General features: G+C 42.2%; 1 protein-coding gene across 2 annotated transcripts in view; it reads left to right on the plus strand.

Moving 5' to 3' along the window:
- The window catches only part of LOC140732900 (breakpoint cluster region protein), a 381,893-nt gene extending 364,887 nt beyond the window's left edge, over nt 1–17,006 (plus strand). For both annotated transcript variants that reach the window (XM_073055571.1, XM_073055572.1), the window contains 2 exons: nt 7,051–7,213; nt 13,125–17,006. In XM_073055571.1, the coding sequence (XP_072911672.1) occupies nt 7,051–7,213; nt 13,125–13,214 (253 nt within the window). In that variant the 3' untranslated portion in view covers nt 13,215–17,006. The remainder of the gene's footprint in view (nt 1–7,050; nt 7,214–13,124) is intronic.
- Nucleotides 17,007–17,678: the final 672 nt, after the last annotated feature.

Raw genomic sequence — 17,678 nt, forward strand, 5'->3', positions numbered from 1 at the left:
ATATCACTGCTGCACTTGGGGGGGGAATAAGGGAGGATTCAGCAACTAAATCTATATGGGTAGAATTCAAATCTAAGGAAGGTGCAATCAGTCTGATGGGATTATACTACAGACCCCCCCCCCCCACCCCATTCCCCATCCCTAATAGTCATCAGGACATTGAGGAACAAATACACATGCATTTTGAGGTTGTTTCCTCTGGCCTCAACCATAGGAAGCATCCTCTCCACATCCACTCTATATAGCCTTTCAATATTTGATAGGTTTTAATGAGGTCAAACCCTCACTCTTCTGAATTCCAGTGACGAGAGGTCCAGAGCCACCAAATGCTCCTCCTACGAAAAGCCTATCAATCGCGGAATCAAAACTGCTCACAATATTCCAATTGAGGTCTCACCAGTGCTTTACGAAGTCTCAACATTACACCTTGCTTTTAAATTCTAGACCTCTCGAATAGTAACACCACACTTGCCTTCCTCACCTCTAACTCAATCTGCAATTTAAACTTTAGGGAATCCTGCACGAGGATTCCCAAGTCCCTTTGTACCACATACTTTTGAATATTCTCTCCATTTAGAACAGTCTACCCTTTTATTTCCCCTGCATGACCATACATTTCCGAACACGGTATTCTATCTGCCACTTCTTTGCCCATTCTCCTAATCTAAGTCCTTCTGTAGCTTCTCTACTTCCCGAAAACAACCTGCCCCTCCACCTATCTTTGTACCATCTGCAAACTTGGCCACAAAGCTATCAATTTCCTCATCCAAGTCATTGATATATAAAAATTATCCCTTAAGGAAACACTGCTGACTACGGCCTATTTAATCATGTGTCTCCAAGTATCCTAAAACTACATCCTTAACAAGTGACTCCAGGCTCTAACTGAGGTCAGAGTAACTGGCCTATCATTTTCTTTCTTCTGCATCTCTCTCTTGAAGAGTGAACTGATATTTGGAATTTACCATTCCTCCAAAACTATGCCAGAATCAATTGATTCCTTAAAGATTACTAATGCCTCCATAATCTCCAGCCATCTCTTTCAGAATCCTGGGTGTATACCATGTGGTCCAGGTGACCTCTACCTTCAGAGCTGTCAGTTTCCAAAGAGCCTTCTCCCTAGTAAAGGCAACTTCACACACTGAACTCTCCTGACACTCTCGAACTTCTGGCATACTGCTGGTGTCATCCACAGTGAAGGCTGATGCTTACTCAGTTCTTCCGCCATTTCCTTATTCCCCCCATTACTACCTCTCCAGCATCATTTTCCACTGGTCCGATATCTACTCTTAATATAGCTGAAGAAACGTTTAGTATCTTCTTCAATATTATTGGCTAGCTTATTTTCATACTCCATCTTTTCCTTCTTTCCAACATTTCTTTGTTGCTTTCTGTTGGATTTTAAAAGCTTCCCAATTTTTGTTCTATTATATGCCCTCTGTTTGGCTTTTATGTTGGCTTTGACTTCTCTTGTCAGCAAGGCTGTGTCAGCCTGCCTTAGAATACTTCTTCCTCTTTGGGATGAATATATCCTGCATTCCAGCCATTGCTGCTGTGCTGTCAGTATTATTTTCCAATCAATTCTGGCCAGCTCCTCTCTCGTGCCTCTAATTCCCTTTAGTCCACTGTGATACTGATACTTCTGACTTTAGCTTCTCCTTTGCATATTACAGGTTGAAATTACAAGATTGCTAGTTAAGAACTAGTGGGAATTTAATGGGAAGAATAGTAGTGAGGGCAGTTTTGGACAAGTCCACATCTGACATGGGCAGGGCGTGTAAAGACCAACTACACAGAGTACAAGACAGGTGTATTCCAGTGGTGAAGGGTGGACAAGGATAGCAAAGTCATGGAACCTTGGATGACAAGCGAGGGGGTGAAATTAGTGAAGAAGAAAATTGAATCAGATTCAGGTTTAATATCACCACCATATGTCATGAAATTTGTTAAATTTGCGACAGCAGTACAATGTAATACCAAGTAATAGAGAAAAAAACTGGATTACAGTAAGTATACAGATATTAAATACGGTAGTTAAATTAGTAGTGCAAAAATAGAAACAAAAAAGTAGTGAGGTAGTGTTCATGGGTCCAATGTCCATTCACAGATCAGATAACAGAGGAGAAGAAGCTATTCCTCAATTGTTGAGTGTGTGCCTTCAGGCTTTTGAACATCTTTCCTTATGGCAATAACAAGAGGACATGTTCTGGGCGATGGAGGTCCTTAATGATGCACATAACCTTCTTGAGGTGCTGCTCCTTGAAGATGTCCTGGATACTATGGAGGCTAGTGCCAATGGTGGAACTGACTAACTTTAGGTTAGGAAGTCGAGGATCCAGTTGCAGAGGGAGGTACAGAGGTTCCTCTCAGGTTCTCGAGCTTTTCGAACAGAACCATAGGAATGATGATGTTAAATCTGAGCTGTAGTCTATAAATAGCATCCTGACGTAGGTATTTGCCTTGTCCAGTGATCCAAGCCTCCTTGGAGAGCCAATAAGATTGCATCCATCATAGGCCTGTTGTGGCAATAGGCAAATTAGTCCTTGCTGGGGCAGAAGTTGATTATACCCATAACCAACCATAAAAAAAGGAAGAATATACAAGGTTTAGGAAGCTGAAATCCAACAAGGCCCTTGAAAAGTATAAAAGAGCAGAAAAGAATTCAAGAAGGGAATTAGGAGAGCAGGGGCCGTGACAAGCATACAATAAGATATGAGCAGGATTTGGCTTTAGCTCATCGAGTCTGCTCTGCCATTCCATCGTGGCTGATTTATTATCCCTCTCTACCCCATTCTCCTGCCTTCTCCCCGTAACCTTCGACATCCTCTCTAATCAAGAAACTATCAACCTCTGCTTTAAGTATAGAATCAGAGTAAGAGTCAGGTTTATTATCACCAGCAGCCGTAGCAGTTCAATACATAATCTAGAAGAAAAATGACAAAAAACAAACAAATAAATAAATAATGGTATACGTATGTTGAATAGATTAAAAATCATGCAAAAATAGAAATAATATATATTTTAAAAGTGTGGTAGTGTTCACAGATTCAATGTAGGAATCGGATGGTAAAGGGGAAGTAGCTGTTCCTGAATCGCTGAGTGTGTGCCTTCAGGCTTCTGTACCTCCTACCTGATGGTAATAGTGAGAAAAGGGCATGCCCTGGGTGCTGGAGGCCCTTAATAATGGACACTGCTCTTTGAAGATGCCCTGGGTACATTGTAGGCTAGTATGCAAGATGGAGCTGACTAGGTTTACAACCCTCTGCAGCTTCTTTCGGTCCTGTGCAGTAACCCCTGCCTCCCCCCCCCCCCCCCCCCCCCCATACCAGACAGTGATGCAGCCTGTCAGAATGCTCTCCATGGTACATCTATAGAAGTTTTTGAGTGTTTTTGTTGATACACCAAATCTCTCCAAGCTCCTAATGGTATAATTGGCATATCTCGACTAGTTGGCATATCTTGCTCCTGTATACCCTCTCGTCTCCATCTGAGATTCTACCAACAATGGTTGCATTGTCAGCAAATTTGTAGATGGTATTTGAGCCGTGCCTAGCCACATAGTCATGTGTATACAGAGAGTAGAGCAGTGGGCTAAGCACACACCCCTGAGGTGCGCCAGTGTTGATCGTCAGCAAGGAGGAGATGTTATCACCAATCTGCACAGATTGTGGTCTTCCGGTTATGAAGTCGAGGATCCAGTTGCAGAGGGAGATACAGAGGCCCAGGTTCTGTAACTTCTCAATCAGGATTGTGGGAATGATGATGCTAAATGCTGAGCTACAGTCGATGAGCAGCATCCTGATGTAGGTGTTTGAGTTATCCAGGTGGTCTAAGGTCATGTGAAGAGACATTGAGATTGTGTCTGCCATAGACCTATTGTGGCGATGGGCAAATTGCAATGTGTCCAGGTCCTTGCTGAGGCAGGAGTTCAGTCTAGTCATGACCAACCTCTCAAAGCATTTCAACACTGTAGATGTGAGTGTTACTGGGCAATAGTCATTAAGCCAGCTCAAATTATTCTTCTTAGGCACTGGTATATTTGTTGCCTTTTTGAAGCAAGTGGGAACTTGTACCCGTAGCAGTGAGAGGTTGAAAATGTCCTTGAATACTCCCACTAGTTGGTTGGCACAGGTTTTCAGAGCCTTACCAGGTACTCCATTGGGGCCATCCACCTTGCGAAGATTCAGCATCTTTAAAGACAGCCTAACGTCAGCCTCTGAGATGGAGATCCCAGGGTCACCAGGTGCAGCAGGAATCTTCGCAGCTGTAGTTATATTCTCCCTTTCAAAGCAGGCATAAAAGGCATTGAGTTCATCTGGTAGTGAAGCATCTTTGCCATTCATGCTATTGAATTTTGCTTTGTAGGAAGTAATGTCTTGCAAATCCTACCAGAGTTGTCGTGCACCGAACATCACCTCTAACCTCGTTCGAAATTGTCTCTTTGCCCTTGAAATTGCCTTCAGCAAGTTGTTCCTGGTTTTCTGGTACAGACCTGGGCCGCGTGCCTTAAATGCCACAGATCTAGCCTTTAGCAGACAATTTCCATCCATGGCTGTTGCTTTGGGATTGTACAGCAAGTCTTTGTGGGCACACACTCGTCCACACAGGTTTTAATGAAGTCACTAACAACTGCAGCATACCCATCCAGATTCGAAGATGAATCCCTGAATACAGTCCAGTCCAATGGTTCAAAGCAGTCCTGTAGGTGCTCCTGTGCTTCCCTTGTCCAAACCTTCTTGGTCCTCACTACTGGTGCTGCAGTCTTCAGTCCCTGCCTATACTCAGGGAGTAGAAGTACAGTCAGGTGATCAGACTTCCCGAAGTGAGGGTGTGGAATAGCACGTTAGGCATTCTTGATGATGGTGTAACAATGGTCCAGTGTGTGGTTCCTCAGTATTGCAAGTGATCTGTTGATGGTAATTGCTTAGTGTTTTTTTTCAGGTGGGCCTGGTTAAAATCCCCCAAAACGATGGTTAGGGTGCACTATTTCGTGCATGTTAATCCCATTGCTCAGATCATCTAAAGCCTGATTGACATTGGCCTGAGATGGAATGTATACCACTACCAAATTGATCATGGAAATCTTTGCCATTTTGATTTAGAACTGGCTTGCCTATAGAAGACAGAGCGCAGAAGTACATGGGTCTTAATCTGCCTGGAGGCCTGTGATTAGTGGTACTCTGACCTCTGCTCTGTATGTGTGTATATACATATAAAACTTGAAGAGTGGGTAAGTAAGTTAGCAGTTAGAAGGTACTAAGGAGAGGGCAAGCTAACGTTCTCTTGGGAAGTGAGGCATGACAAGTGACAGGTGTCAGTGGTGAAGCTCCTTGGAAACTGTGTGTGTAGTTCTGTTAGTTTTAATGTAGTTGTGGAAAGGGACCGATCTGGTCCACAAGTTAAAGTTCCAAGTTGGAGCAAGGCAGATTTTGACGGTATTAGGAGGGAACTGGTGTAAGTTGATTGGAGTAGGTTGTTTGCAGGCAAAGGGACATCTGACAAGTGGGATGCCTTTCAAAAGTGAGAGGTGGAGAGGTCAAGGTTTGCACTTTCCTCAGGTTGAAAAGCAAGGTGACAGGAGTAGGGAGCGAGGGCTCTGATCAGAAAAAACGAGGCATTGCGGGTACAGGCAGCTGGGATAAAGTGAACTCTTAGAGATGCTTGAGTGTAGTTTATAAGGAAATCAAGACAGGCTAAAAGGAGGTATAGGATGGCTTTGGCAGGGAGGATTGAGAAGAATCCAAAAAGATTTTAGATTAGCATTGGCGTTAGGGAAATCATTGATGTGCTCAAGATATCGGCCGAGTGCCTAGACAATTGCCTGAAGAAATGGCCCTGTATTTTGGTTTTGCCTCTCCCATGGTCATAACTGGCTACCCTGAAGGCATGGCTTTTGCCTGCTTCGCAACAGGCTGAGGACAGAGGCAGCTGGCGATAGAGGAAGGACCACACTGTCAGTCTGCTGGTTGTTCAGTGACAAGTTGTTTCTTTCTGGTGGTCTTATCTCTCTGTTGTGCCTCAACATGAGTGTTTGGTGTCAAAGTTTGACCGGGCTCCACAAAGTTGAGGATTTTAATCATTTTGAGGGATGTCGAGCATAATTCCTCAACTCTACAGCTTTACAAGATTTCAACAGCGTCTAGATGAACTGGGCCAAAGAATAGTGGATAGAATTTTACTCTGACAGCTGGTGCAGGCCACAAGCTCAGTTCATTGCAGAGCTGAGTAAACATCACAGAGCTGTGACCTGAACCAGCCCTTGCTTCGCCTCTGGTCTCAACACCCTGAACGTTTCAATCTGGACCTACGCTTAAATTGTCCAAACAGCAGGGCGTTCTCACTCTTGGACCGCTCTGGAACTTGAACCCAGCCACCCATATTCGACCTTTCCAATGTGGCATGGTGTTTAAATTGATCAGACATTGGGACTTCCTTCTCTCTTAGAGATGCCATATCTCTGCCTCCACCTTCACTTGCCTTGACAGGGCCTACCCTGTGCCACTGCTGCCGCTTGCCTCTCCGTTGTTAGCCTTCATCGTTATTAATAAAGTATTTAGTAGTTTTCATTGTTTTTGCTGTCAGTAAGTAGTCGCTGGGCATCACCAGTGCTATCATAAAACTGGAAACCACAAGGTACGTGGATAGTAAATGTTATAGGGATGTAGCCATTCACATCCATATAGATATCTTGGACAAGTTAGGCTGAAAAGCCTGTCTGATACTGCATAACCATACAGGGCCCTGCAGTTTACTGGTTTCACTGAACAAAATACAGCACCTTGTACTTTTCAAAGTTAAATTCCATCTGCAAAATAACTTCAAATTCCACAGAAGGTGCTTTAAAATTCAAGTCCAAACCTCTTGTTTTCTTACTGTTTAACAAGCTGTTCCAGGTTGTTTCTATTTGTAATTGACACGCAGCTTGAAAAACTTTTAAAATAAGATCAGAAAGTGATTGCCCAAATAAAGTGAGAAGGAACTCTCTGGTTGTTGTTTCTTGTCAATTCACTAATACATTTAACTCTGTTCACTCCATTTTGTCTGCAACAGGGTGGCAGAAAAAGAACACATTAACAAGATGTCGTTACATAACTTGGCAACTGTCTTTGGACCCACTCTGTTGAGACCCTCAGATAAAGACAGCAAAATACCCAGCAACCCAACACAGGCAATCACAATGGCAGACAGCTGGTCCCTGGAGGTGATGTCACAGGTAACGGCATGTTCACACTGCAAGAGCAGAAATAAAGTGAACTACTGGAGAATAAATCTTCATTCATGTGACCCATGGAATCAGTGTAATAAACTCCCTTGAGTAGGTACTGTTAGGAGAAATTTGCTCTTCTGAACTGGGGTGACTGGTTTAATGAGAGGGGATTCTTTTAAGTAATTGACGTCTTAATCAGTTGTGGCTGAAATGCAAATAAGTTAAAAATATATTCACTACTGTTCTGTTAAGATTTAAGCTGCTTTACTGACATAAACTGTGCACAAAATCCTAGTTTGTATTAATCCCCATAGTTTATCTGTATCGTGAACTTAGTTGATCTTAGCTGTGAAGAGAGGAACATACAATGATCAATCTAATTACCTCTGATCAAGAAGCTAAAACTAAAGCTTGTTTGAGTTGTCCTCGTACATCAGCCCGAGTGTGAATAGGTCGAAAGGAGCTCCATAACCATCTGAAAGGCAGAGACGGAGTGAAAGAGATTCGGTAGGAAAATAAACTACTATCAGCTGTTCGTCCCTTTGAGAAACTTTCCGTCAGTATCTCCTGGCTGTTTGAAAATCGGTGCATAAACTCTCCCTTCTATCCAACTGAGACAATATGTGATTGTATAAAAATTCAGTCTCTTGCGTTTTGATGGCCTTTTATTTTCATGTTGCCTTCCTGTACTAAATCTCTAGCCTTTGATTTCCTTATGATATACAGGTTTATAAATCTGTCTTGAATGTACTCAGTGACTTAGCCCCCACAGCCCTCTCAACTACAGAATTCCAAAGATTCACCATCTCTCAAGTGAAATAAATATTTTTACGTCTGTCCTGCAAGACCAGCCGTTTACTTAGAATGTGGACACCACAGCCAGAGGAAACAACAAATCTTTCCTCTCAAGGCCCTACAGAAATATGTACATTTCAATGAGATTGGTATAAATTCTGTACTGTACAGATGCTCTCCCTGCATTATAAGCCCATACTGCAGTGAACAGTCTGGTGAGCCTTCAGTACAGCTCCTCTGTCAAATGTACGTCTTAGCACAGGTAAGACCAAATCTAATCTCACTATTCCACTGATCCATAGAATTAAAGGGGGATATCTCTACCCTTCTACTTAAATCCTCAGGCAATAAAAGCCAGCACACCACTGTCTCTGTGATAGTTTGCTGTACTTCCATGACAGCATTCAGTAATCTTTCTACTTCTCACAATAGATGAGCAACATTTTTCTACATGATGTTCCATCACCCATTTACTGACCCTTACAGCCCACATTTTCCTCCACTCTATATAATCAGTACACTAGGATATACAGTCAGCTCTCCGTATCCGCGGGGGTTTGGTTCCGGGACCCCACGCGGATACCAAATTCCGCGGATACTCGAAATCCTATATATAAAATGGCGTAGTATTTGCATTGAACCTACGCACATCCTCCCGTATACTTAAATCATCTCTAGATTACTTATAATACCTAATACAATGTAAATGCTATGTAAATAGTTGTTATACTGTATTGTTTAGGGAATACTGACAAGAAAAAAAAGTCTGTACCTGTTCAGTACAGACACAACCATCATAACTCTTCTGGGAACATTGATGCATCAGCCGATGCCGATTCTCCTGTGACCTTGAGGCTGTAGCGCTGTACATAGCTAGCCAGCCATCCCTTACTAGCCTTAAACTCCTTCCATTCACTCACAACACAAGTAACGAGCGAACGAAATGCTGATTCTCCCGTGATCTTGAGGCTGTAGCGCTTTACATAGCTAGCCAGCCATCCCTTACTAGCCTTAAACTCTTTCCATTCACTCACAACACAAGTAACGAGCGAACGAGATGCCGATTCTCCTGTGATCTTGAGGCTGTAGCGTTGTACATAGCTAGCCAGCCATCCCTTACTAGCCTTAAACTCCTTCTATTCACTCACAACACAAGTAACGAGCGAACGAGATGCCGATTCTCCTGTGATCTTGAGGCTGTAGCGTTGTACATAGCTAGCCAGCCATCCCTTACTAGCCTTAAACTCCTTCTATTCACTCACAACACAAGTAACGAGCGAACGAGATGCCGATTCTCCTGTGATCTTGAGGCTGTAGCGTTGTACATAGCTAGCCAGCCATCCCTTACTAGCCTTAAACTCCTTCTATTCACTCACAACACAAGTAACGAGCGAACGAGATGCCGATTCTCCTGTGATCTTGAGGCTGTAGCGTTGTACATAGCTAGCCAGCCATCCCTTACTAGCCTTAAACTCCTTCTATTCACTCACAACACAAGTAACGAGCGAACGAGATGCCGATTCTCCTGTGACCTTGAGGCTGTAGCGTTGTACATAGCTAGCCAGCCATCCCTTACTAGCCTTAAACTCCTTCCATTCACTCACAACACAAGTAACGAGCGAACGAAATGCTGATTCTCCCGTGATCTTGAGGCTGTAGCGCTTTACATAGCTAGCCAGCCATCCCTTACTAGCCTTAAACTCTTTCCATTCACTCACAACACAAGTAACGAGCGAACGAGATGCCGATTCTCCTGTGATCTTGAGGCTGTAGCGTTGTACATAGCTAGCCAGCCATCCCTTACTAGCCTTAAACTCCTTCTATTCACTCACAACACAAGTAACGAGCGAACGAGATGCCGATTCTCCTGTGATCTTGAGGCTGTAGCGTTGTACATAGCTAGCCAGCCATCCCTTACTAGCCTTAAACTCCTTCTATTCACTCACAACACAAGTAACGAGCGAACGAAATGCTGATTCTCCCGTGATCTTGAGGCTGTAGCGCTGTACATAGCTAGCCAGCCATCCCTTACTAGCCTTAAACTCCTTCCATTCACTCACAACACAAGTAACGAGTGAACGAGATGCTGATTCTCCCGTGATCTTGAGGCTGTAGCGTTGTACATAGCTAGCCAGCCATCCCTTACTAGCCTTAAACTCTTTCCATTCACTCACAACACAAGTAACGAGCGAACGAGACACGAGGCGAACAATGCTCAAACAACGAGTAATACTTTTAATCATCTCTAGATTACAGCACTTTACGCTCCCTCTTAGCCTTTGAGGAATTGCTTTGACCACTTAATTGCTTTTTAGGAGTCATTTTTTCACAGAAACAAAGGGTGCACGCAACGCAAGTAGCGACCGAACGAGACGCTCAAACAACGAGTGCTGGAGAGAGAACTTGGGTTTTTTTTTATCCTGATACGTGGTTGGTTGAATCCGCAGATGCAGAACTCTCTCTTGGTCCCCAATCCAAATCACTTTGGGCACTTGCACCATCATGTTCAGAAAACAACTTGTTTACTTTTATTCTCTGTTTTCTCCCAGTTAATGAGACCTTGATCAACAGCAGTATTTTAGCCCTAATCCCGTGTGCTGTAATTAATAATCTTCTGCACAACACATGAGGAAATACCAAAATACCACATCTACTAGTTCCCCTTTACTTAATCTGTTAGTTGCAACCTCAAAAATCTAATCTATCAACCGTGGTTTCCCTTTCATAAACCCAGTTGGCTCTGTGCAAACCCACTATTATTTTACAAGCAGCCTGTTCAAATTTCTTCAGTAATGTTTGGGGCAGTGCAGTGGCCTAGTGGTTACTGTAACACCATCACAGTGCCAGTTCCACTGCTGGCTGTAATACATTCCCCCCATGACCACACTCTAGCTGCTCTGGTTTTCCCCTACATTCCAAAGATGTATGGGTTAGTAAGTTAACTGGTTACCTGGGTGGTGGGGGTTCATTACCATGCTGTATCTCTAGATTCCGCTATTTTCCCCGACTACTGACGTCAGACTAGCTGATCTGTTAACTCCCTCTTTTTTCCATGCCCCTTTCCTTAAATCGTGGGTTTAAATTTGCAACCCTCCATTCTATTGGAGTCTGTGAAATTCTGCAGGATGATAATAAGTACACCCACTATTTCTACCATAGCTTCTTTCAAAGCCGTGGGCAGTGGCTCTTCTGAGCTTGAGGATTCATTGCCTTTCAATCTCATTCATTTCTCCAGTACTATTTCATAGGAACAGTTCATTCCAAACCTCCTTAATTTTTTTTTTTGGTTTGGTTCTATTCCAATTCTGGTATTGTGGTGACGTTCTGCATCCATGTAAGGCCTTGTCCAAGAGCTCCAATAGACCAGCCAGTAACCTGAGTCCACTCAGTTATCAATTTAGACTATGACTGATCTTCATTGTGAAAGAAAAAGTATTTGAAAACTCTTGACAAAGGGGTGGGGTGGGGGTTCACTGAGCCCGACCATGGTCTTACTTTTCTAAGCTGGTGGTTGGTCATCAGAAGCAAGAATCCCTGCATTGTTTTCTGATGGAACTGACTTGGGACAAGATATAGATCAGCAGTTATTAAATTATAAGCAGTTATTACCCAGACAGTGGAAAACATCCTGTATTGTCCCGGTACCGAAGAAACCACAACCAAAGGAGTTGAATGACTTCAGACCTGTTGCCTTGACGTCGCACGTTATGAAGACCATGGAGCGGCTGATAATACAGAATCTGAGGCCACAAACCAGGCACGCCCAGGATCCTCTTCAGTTTGCGTATAAGGAGAAGGTGGGAGTGGAGGATGCTATCACGTATTTGCTGCACAAATCACTCTCTCACCTAGAGGGGGTCAGTTGTGCTGTGAGGATTACATTCCTTGACTTCTCTAGTGCCTTTAACACCATCCAGCCCAAGATCTTAAGGCACAAACTAACGGAGATGGGAGTAGACTCTCACATGGTGGATTGGATAGTGGACTACTTGACTGAGAGACCTCAGTATGTGCGGTTGGGAGACTGTAGGTCTGACACGGTGGTCAGCAGCACAGGGGCGCCGCAGGGAATCGTACTCTCTCCGGTTCTGTTCACCCTGTACACATCAGACTTCCAATATAACTCGGAGTCCTGCCATGTGCAGAAGTTCGCTGATGACACGGCCATAGTGGGGTGTGTCAGGAATGGACAGGAGGAGGAGTATAGGAAACTGATACAGGACTTTGTGATATGGTGCAACTCAAACTACCTGCGTCTCAATATCACCAAGACCAAGGAGATGGTGGTCGACTTTAGGAGATCTAGGCCTCATATGGAGCCAGTGATCATTAATGGAGAATGTGTGGAGCAGGTTAAGACCTACAAGTATCTGGGAGTACAGTTAGACGAGAAGCTAGACTGGACTGCCAACACAGATGCCTTGTGCAGGAAGGCACAGAGTCGACTGTACTTCCTAAGAAGGTTGGCGTCATTCAATGTCTGTAGTGAGATGCTGAAGATGTTCTATAGGTCAGTTGTGGAGAGCGCCCTCTTCTTTGTGGTGGCATGTTGGGGAGGAAGCATTAAGAAGAGGGACGCCTCACGTCTTAATAAGCTGGTAAGGAAGGCGGGCTCTGTTGTGGGCAAAGTACTGGAGAGTTTAACATCGGTAGCTGAGCGAAGGGCGCTGAGTAGGCTACGGTCAATTATGGATAACTCTGAACATCCTCTACATAGCACCATCCAGAGACAGAGAAGCAGTTTCAGCGACAGGTTACTATCGATGCAATGCTCCTCAGACAGGATGAAGAGGTCAATACTCCCCAATGCCATTAGGCTTTACAATTCTACCGCCAGGACTTAAGAACTTTTTAAAAGCTATTATTAATGCTTTTTGAGATAGTGATTTAGATGCATATCATATTTTTTACTGAGTTAAGTATTGTATATAATTAGTTTTGCTACAACAAGTGTATGGGACATTGGAAAAAAAGTTGAATTTCCCCATGGGGATGAATAAAGTATCTATCTATCTATCTATCTATCTATCTAAATCATTCATGTTAGCACCACATGCCTCCTGACAGTATGCCAGATTTTGGTGACCTGAATTAGTAAGAAGTTCTTTCTGTTTTCTTTCAGGTGCAAGTACTGCTGTACTTTCTGCAGCTAGAAACCATTCCTACCCCAGACAGCAAACGTCAGAGCATTCTGTTTTCAACTGAAGTGTGAGAGGTAGTCGGCCACGTAATGAATTCAGCAGAGAGACACCAACACCACAAAGCAATGCTCGTCTCTAACATGAACTAATTGTGTGATATCCTGCCATTATCTTCTGTGCTGTTTGAATTACAGTCCGTGCTCTGTCTTTTACAGCAAACCAAAATATGTGAAGCCCTAAAGTACAGTGTATTTGTGTACCTATAACGAGCTGAGGTATTCGCGTCCTCTACGCAGTTCAAGGCAATTCTTATGTTACAAGGATCTATAATGATGTACAGAAGAATGAAGGAGGTAGATAAATTTAAGGGTTTTTTTTTGTTAATCATAATGCCCCTTTATGAATAGGGACACAGTCACTGTTTCCTGTTGAGTTTGTGATCTGAAATTAGCAAACATGGTGAGGAATCAACCATATTTAAGCAGCAGGCACATCATTTCCACTGATAGTCTTCCAGGAAAAAATGTGTTGCCTGAGTTGTACCAGTCCATTAATTGACTCAAGATTTAAGTACTAAAATTTTGATGATTTATTTTGAGTGCTCTTGAAAGCCACAAGGGCAGCTCCAGTATTTTTTCTTTCCTATAGAAGGCTATGTATAGGTTTAAATAATGTCAGAGCAATACACTACAATGCCATCAGCTGTGCTTCCCTTCATGCAGCTGATTGATGTTAGAATGCAACTTCCCAGGGTATCAGCACCCATTTCGTGCCATATTAAACATTCCAGTCCTGCCTCAGTATTGGTGACAGTGGAACTGCCAAATAGTCATAAAAATCTCATCTGGTTTACTAATGAACTTCAGGGAAGGGAATCTGCCATCCTTACCGAGTCCAGTTTGACACCAGCTAGGCTATCTTCACTGCCCTCTGTAATGGCCTAGCAAACCATTGCGATTTCATGTCAATGTGATGATACTGTATTGGTTCTGGAAAATGGCTCACCACCAAGGGCAGTTCGAATTGATAGTAAATGCTGGTCTTGCTCCAGTAAGAAACAAAGAAGAAGAGATTAACATGCAGGCATGTTGAATACATTATGTACTAAGATTCCCACTATTAATTTCTATTGTATTTTTCCTTGAAGCTGGTTATTTTGTGCTTTACCGATGTTTATGATGAGTGAAAATTGTTTATAGATGAACCTACAGACCTAATATTCTCCCACCAAGTAACCAGTTGAGAAGCATTGTCTTCCAAATACCAGGTTCCTTTTCCATGTTCTAAACTGATATATTTCCAAGTCAGAGGGTCAACTTTATCACAGCCTGCAGATGGAATGGACTGAGAAGTCAGGAAGATCAAGCTTGAACAGGCTGAGAGGTTTCCAGTAGTAACCCCTCTGAAACTTGTTGCCAGCTCTAATGGATTCACTTCCATGGGCAGAAGCAACCATCAGACGCCTGCTTCTCATGGGTTCTATTTCCCTCTGAGTAGAGCTCCCCACACAGCAGAGGCTTGGTCCTACAGGCACATTCTTTTACTGGACTTTATCCTATTGACTCTCCCACCACAGATGTTACTGACCAGTTATTTCCAGCTTTTTCATATGTTAGTTGGTTTAGTTATCTACAGAGTAATTTCTTATATATGTAATCCCTGAGGTGGTTACTGTCACTTCAGTCTGGTTTCACAGTCAGATCAGTCAGGAGGTTACTGTGATTCCTTACAGCGTGGACAACATCATGTTAACTAGTTAGTCACTGCATGTTTTGATAATCCATGTTGAACAAATTCCTTTTTGGGACCAATTGTAATAAGAAACAAGTCATTCCTGCAGGAACTGCCTGCAATTCTTAACAATCTTATTTAAATATGAAATGAACAATTAATGTGGACCAGCAGAAGACTTACATGTGGAGCATATTCTTTCCTGAGTAGCCATTTCACACATTCCAGGAGCATGTGGTCTCTCTAGCCTGCTCTTTTAGATCGGATCTTGGCATCATTTCCACTTCCCTGCCTGCTCCACATAATCCTCGTCTTCTCAGTATCAGTCCAGAAATCTGTGCACAGTGGCTGTTGTCAGCAACTGCATCCATGGCTTTCTGGAGTAGAGAACTCCAAAGATTGATGAAACACTAAATAGCCCCTTATTCTGAAACTATGCCCCTAATCCTAAATCCTCCACCAGGGAAGCATTCTTCTAAATTCCAGTGCCTACATTCAAACTCTCAACGTGCTCAACCTCTCTTTATAAAACAACAACTTCATCTAGGAATCATCCTGATGAAGTTTGTGCATGGAAGTAAATCCCTCTTCAAATAACAAAAGTAGAACTGTAGGTTGTGTGGGGCACCTTTCCTCTTCACCCTTCCTGTAGGTAGGCTGGAGCCATAGGGATGAAGGTGGGACGGGCAGTGACAGTGGGGTGGTCGCATTGTTCTTTCTCTTCGGACATCCAAAAATCACAACAGGAGCAGTTCATCTCAAATCAGGAAATAATTGTGTAAGTCTATACTTTTTGAGAAAGAAATCCTGAAGATATTAGTATAAGTGGAAGGCTGATCTATGAGCACCTGGAGCAGAAAGGTGAGTGATGTTTCCAGTAAGGATTTCCATCAGATTTTAGTCTCTGTCCCCTTTGATGTGAAATATCTAGTTAGTACATCCCATTCCAAAGTCAAAGGTGAGGAATGTGTTCTAGTAACTATTCAGCAGCATCAATGTGCCTTTCCTAAAATGTATGTAGTCACCTTCATGTCTGTCTTGATAGTTCTGATCTGCCCTCATATATCTTCCCCAGAATATCCATGTCATGCTACATTCAATCAGGGAATTTTAAAAAATGGTTAAAGTGAAAAAAAGGATAAAGTGAAAAAGTGGGTTCAGCCATCTTTTAATAGAAGTGCCTCATCAGCATGAGGGCAGAAATTAATGCTTCAGTATATTTAAAATAGACAAGAGTGTTCTTTATACTGTCAGGAGTGTTGAAAAAATGTGTTGGCATTATTAAAACAGGAAAAATTCTTTTGAAAGCTGCATTCTGCCAAAACCTTGCAACTTTTATATGTCAATACAAATACGTTTGAGGTGGATGCAGCCTCATTAACTTGTAAATGTTGATTGTGTTGAGTTTTAAAATGACTGGAGATTCCTGTATTGTTACTTTTCACCTGAAAGCGTTGATCTAGTATGAAGTGAAATTAAAAATGGGAAATTAACAAGCATTGTATCGAAGGATTGTCAATAACTGAAAGGAAGTTATAGAATGGGAAATCAAGGGTTGATTAAAATTTTATATTATAATATTATTAAAAGGATGTGGTTATCCCCTTCACCAGAAGACTGTAAACCCTTGTACCCACTCTTGATGTATTGAAATTTTTCAGACACCTGCTCAGTCTAGGAATGTGGGTTAGAGTTATTTATTAAAATAATGAGAATTAAATTATATAATTAGTACTTATTCACGTCTTGTGTAGAAGCCTATGGCTCCATACATTTTTGATTGTCAGTCAAATTGAGATAAATTTGTGGGTATATTCCATTAGAGTTGATGCATCATACAGTAGCACTGCTTCCTATAAGTATTTACTCATTGTTTCATGTACTTGATTTTCTTCTTAATTTGAAGGATTATTCTGTACAAGATGCTTTGGCCCACAGGTGGTGGGAATTGGAGGGGTGGAATGGGGAGAGACAGAGACAGTTTTGATTTATGTTAGACAACTGTTGGTTTAAGTTTCTGTCACTTTCTAAAGGCAGTTAGCATGACAGGGATTTGTATTTGAAAAAGTCCCAAGGCATTTGTAGCCCCTGTTTGTACACAGCAAATGATAAATAAAATACCTGTATCTATACTTTGGAATTTCTGTGTAATTCTTGAATGCTGATTTAATGAGCTGCTGGAGAATGAAGAAGAATTATTGTAAATTTACAAATCTGCTCTCAGATTCAGGTCAAACAAGTACCTGTACAAATGTGACTGAGCAAAAATCGTCAGCATAGATTTGATGAATTCTTTCACATTCACCAGGTACATGCATGTATTGTTGAATTATGTTAAGATTCATTTATATGCATCTCCTGGTACTTCATATGTTGGCTGAAATTGAAGTGTACATGATTAAATCAAATTATTGAACTGATTTCAAAACTGGCTGAGGCAGATTACACTGGACAACAAAGATTTTGCTTCCAAAGTACTTTTGGGCATATCTTGCGGATTTTGGGCTGCTAATCATGAAAATAAGCACAAGATTTCCCTATTACACACCTTTTTTTTAAAATCGTCAATATTTGTTACTTCAATTCATAATTCAGGTCAGAACAACTGATTCCAACATTAAAAAAGGTATTTTTGTTGGTCCACAAATCAAACAGATCATCAATAACAGGGAATTTGAAGAACTTCTAGTGGCACAGGAGAAAATCACATTTAAGGATTTTGTTGAAAATGTTGGTGACAACTACAGAGCACTATACAACATGCAGCTGGTTGACATCGTGCTTCAAACATACAAACACACAAA

Source organism: Hemitrygon akajei, chromosome 9 (assembly GCF_048418815.1).
Source record: "Hemitrygon akajei chromosome 9, sHemAka1.3, whole genome shotgun sequence".
Lineage (NCBI taxonomy): Eukaryota > Metazoa > Chordata > Chondrichthyes > Myliobatiformes > Dasyatidae > Hemitrygon > Hemitrygon akajei.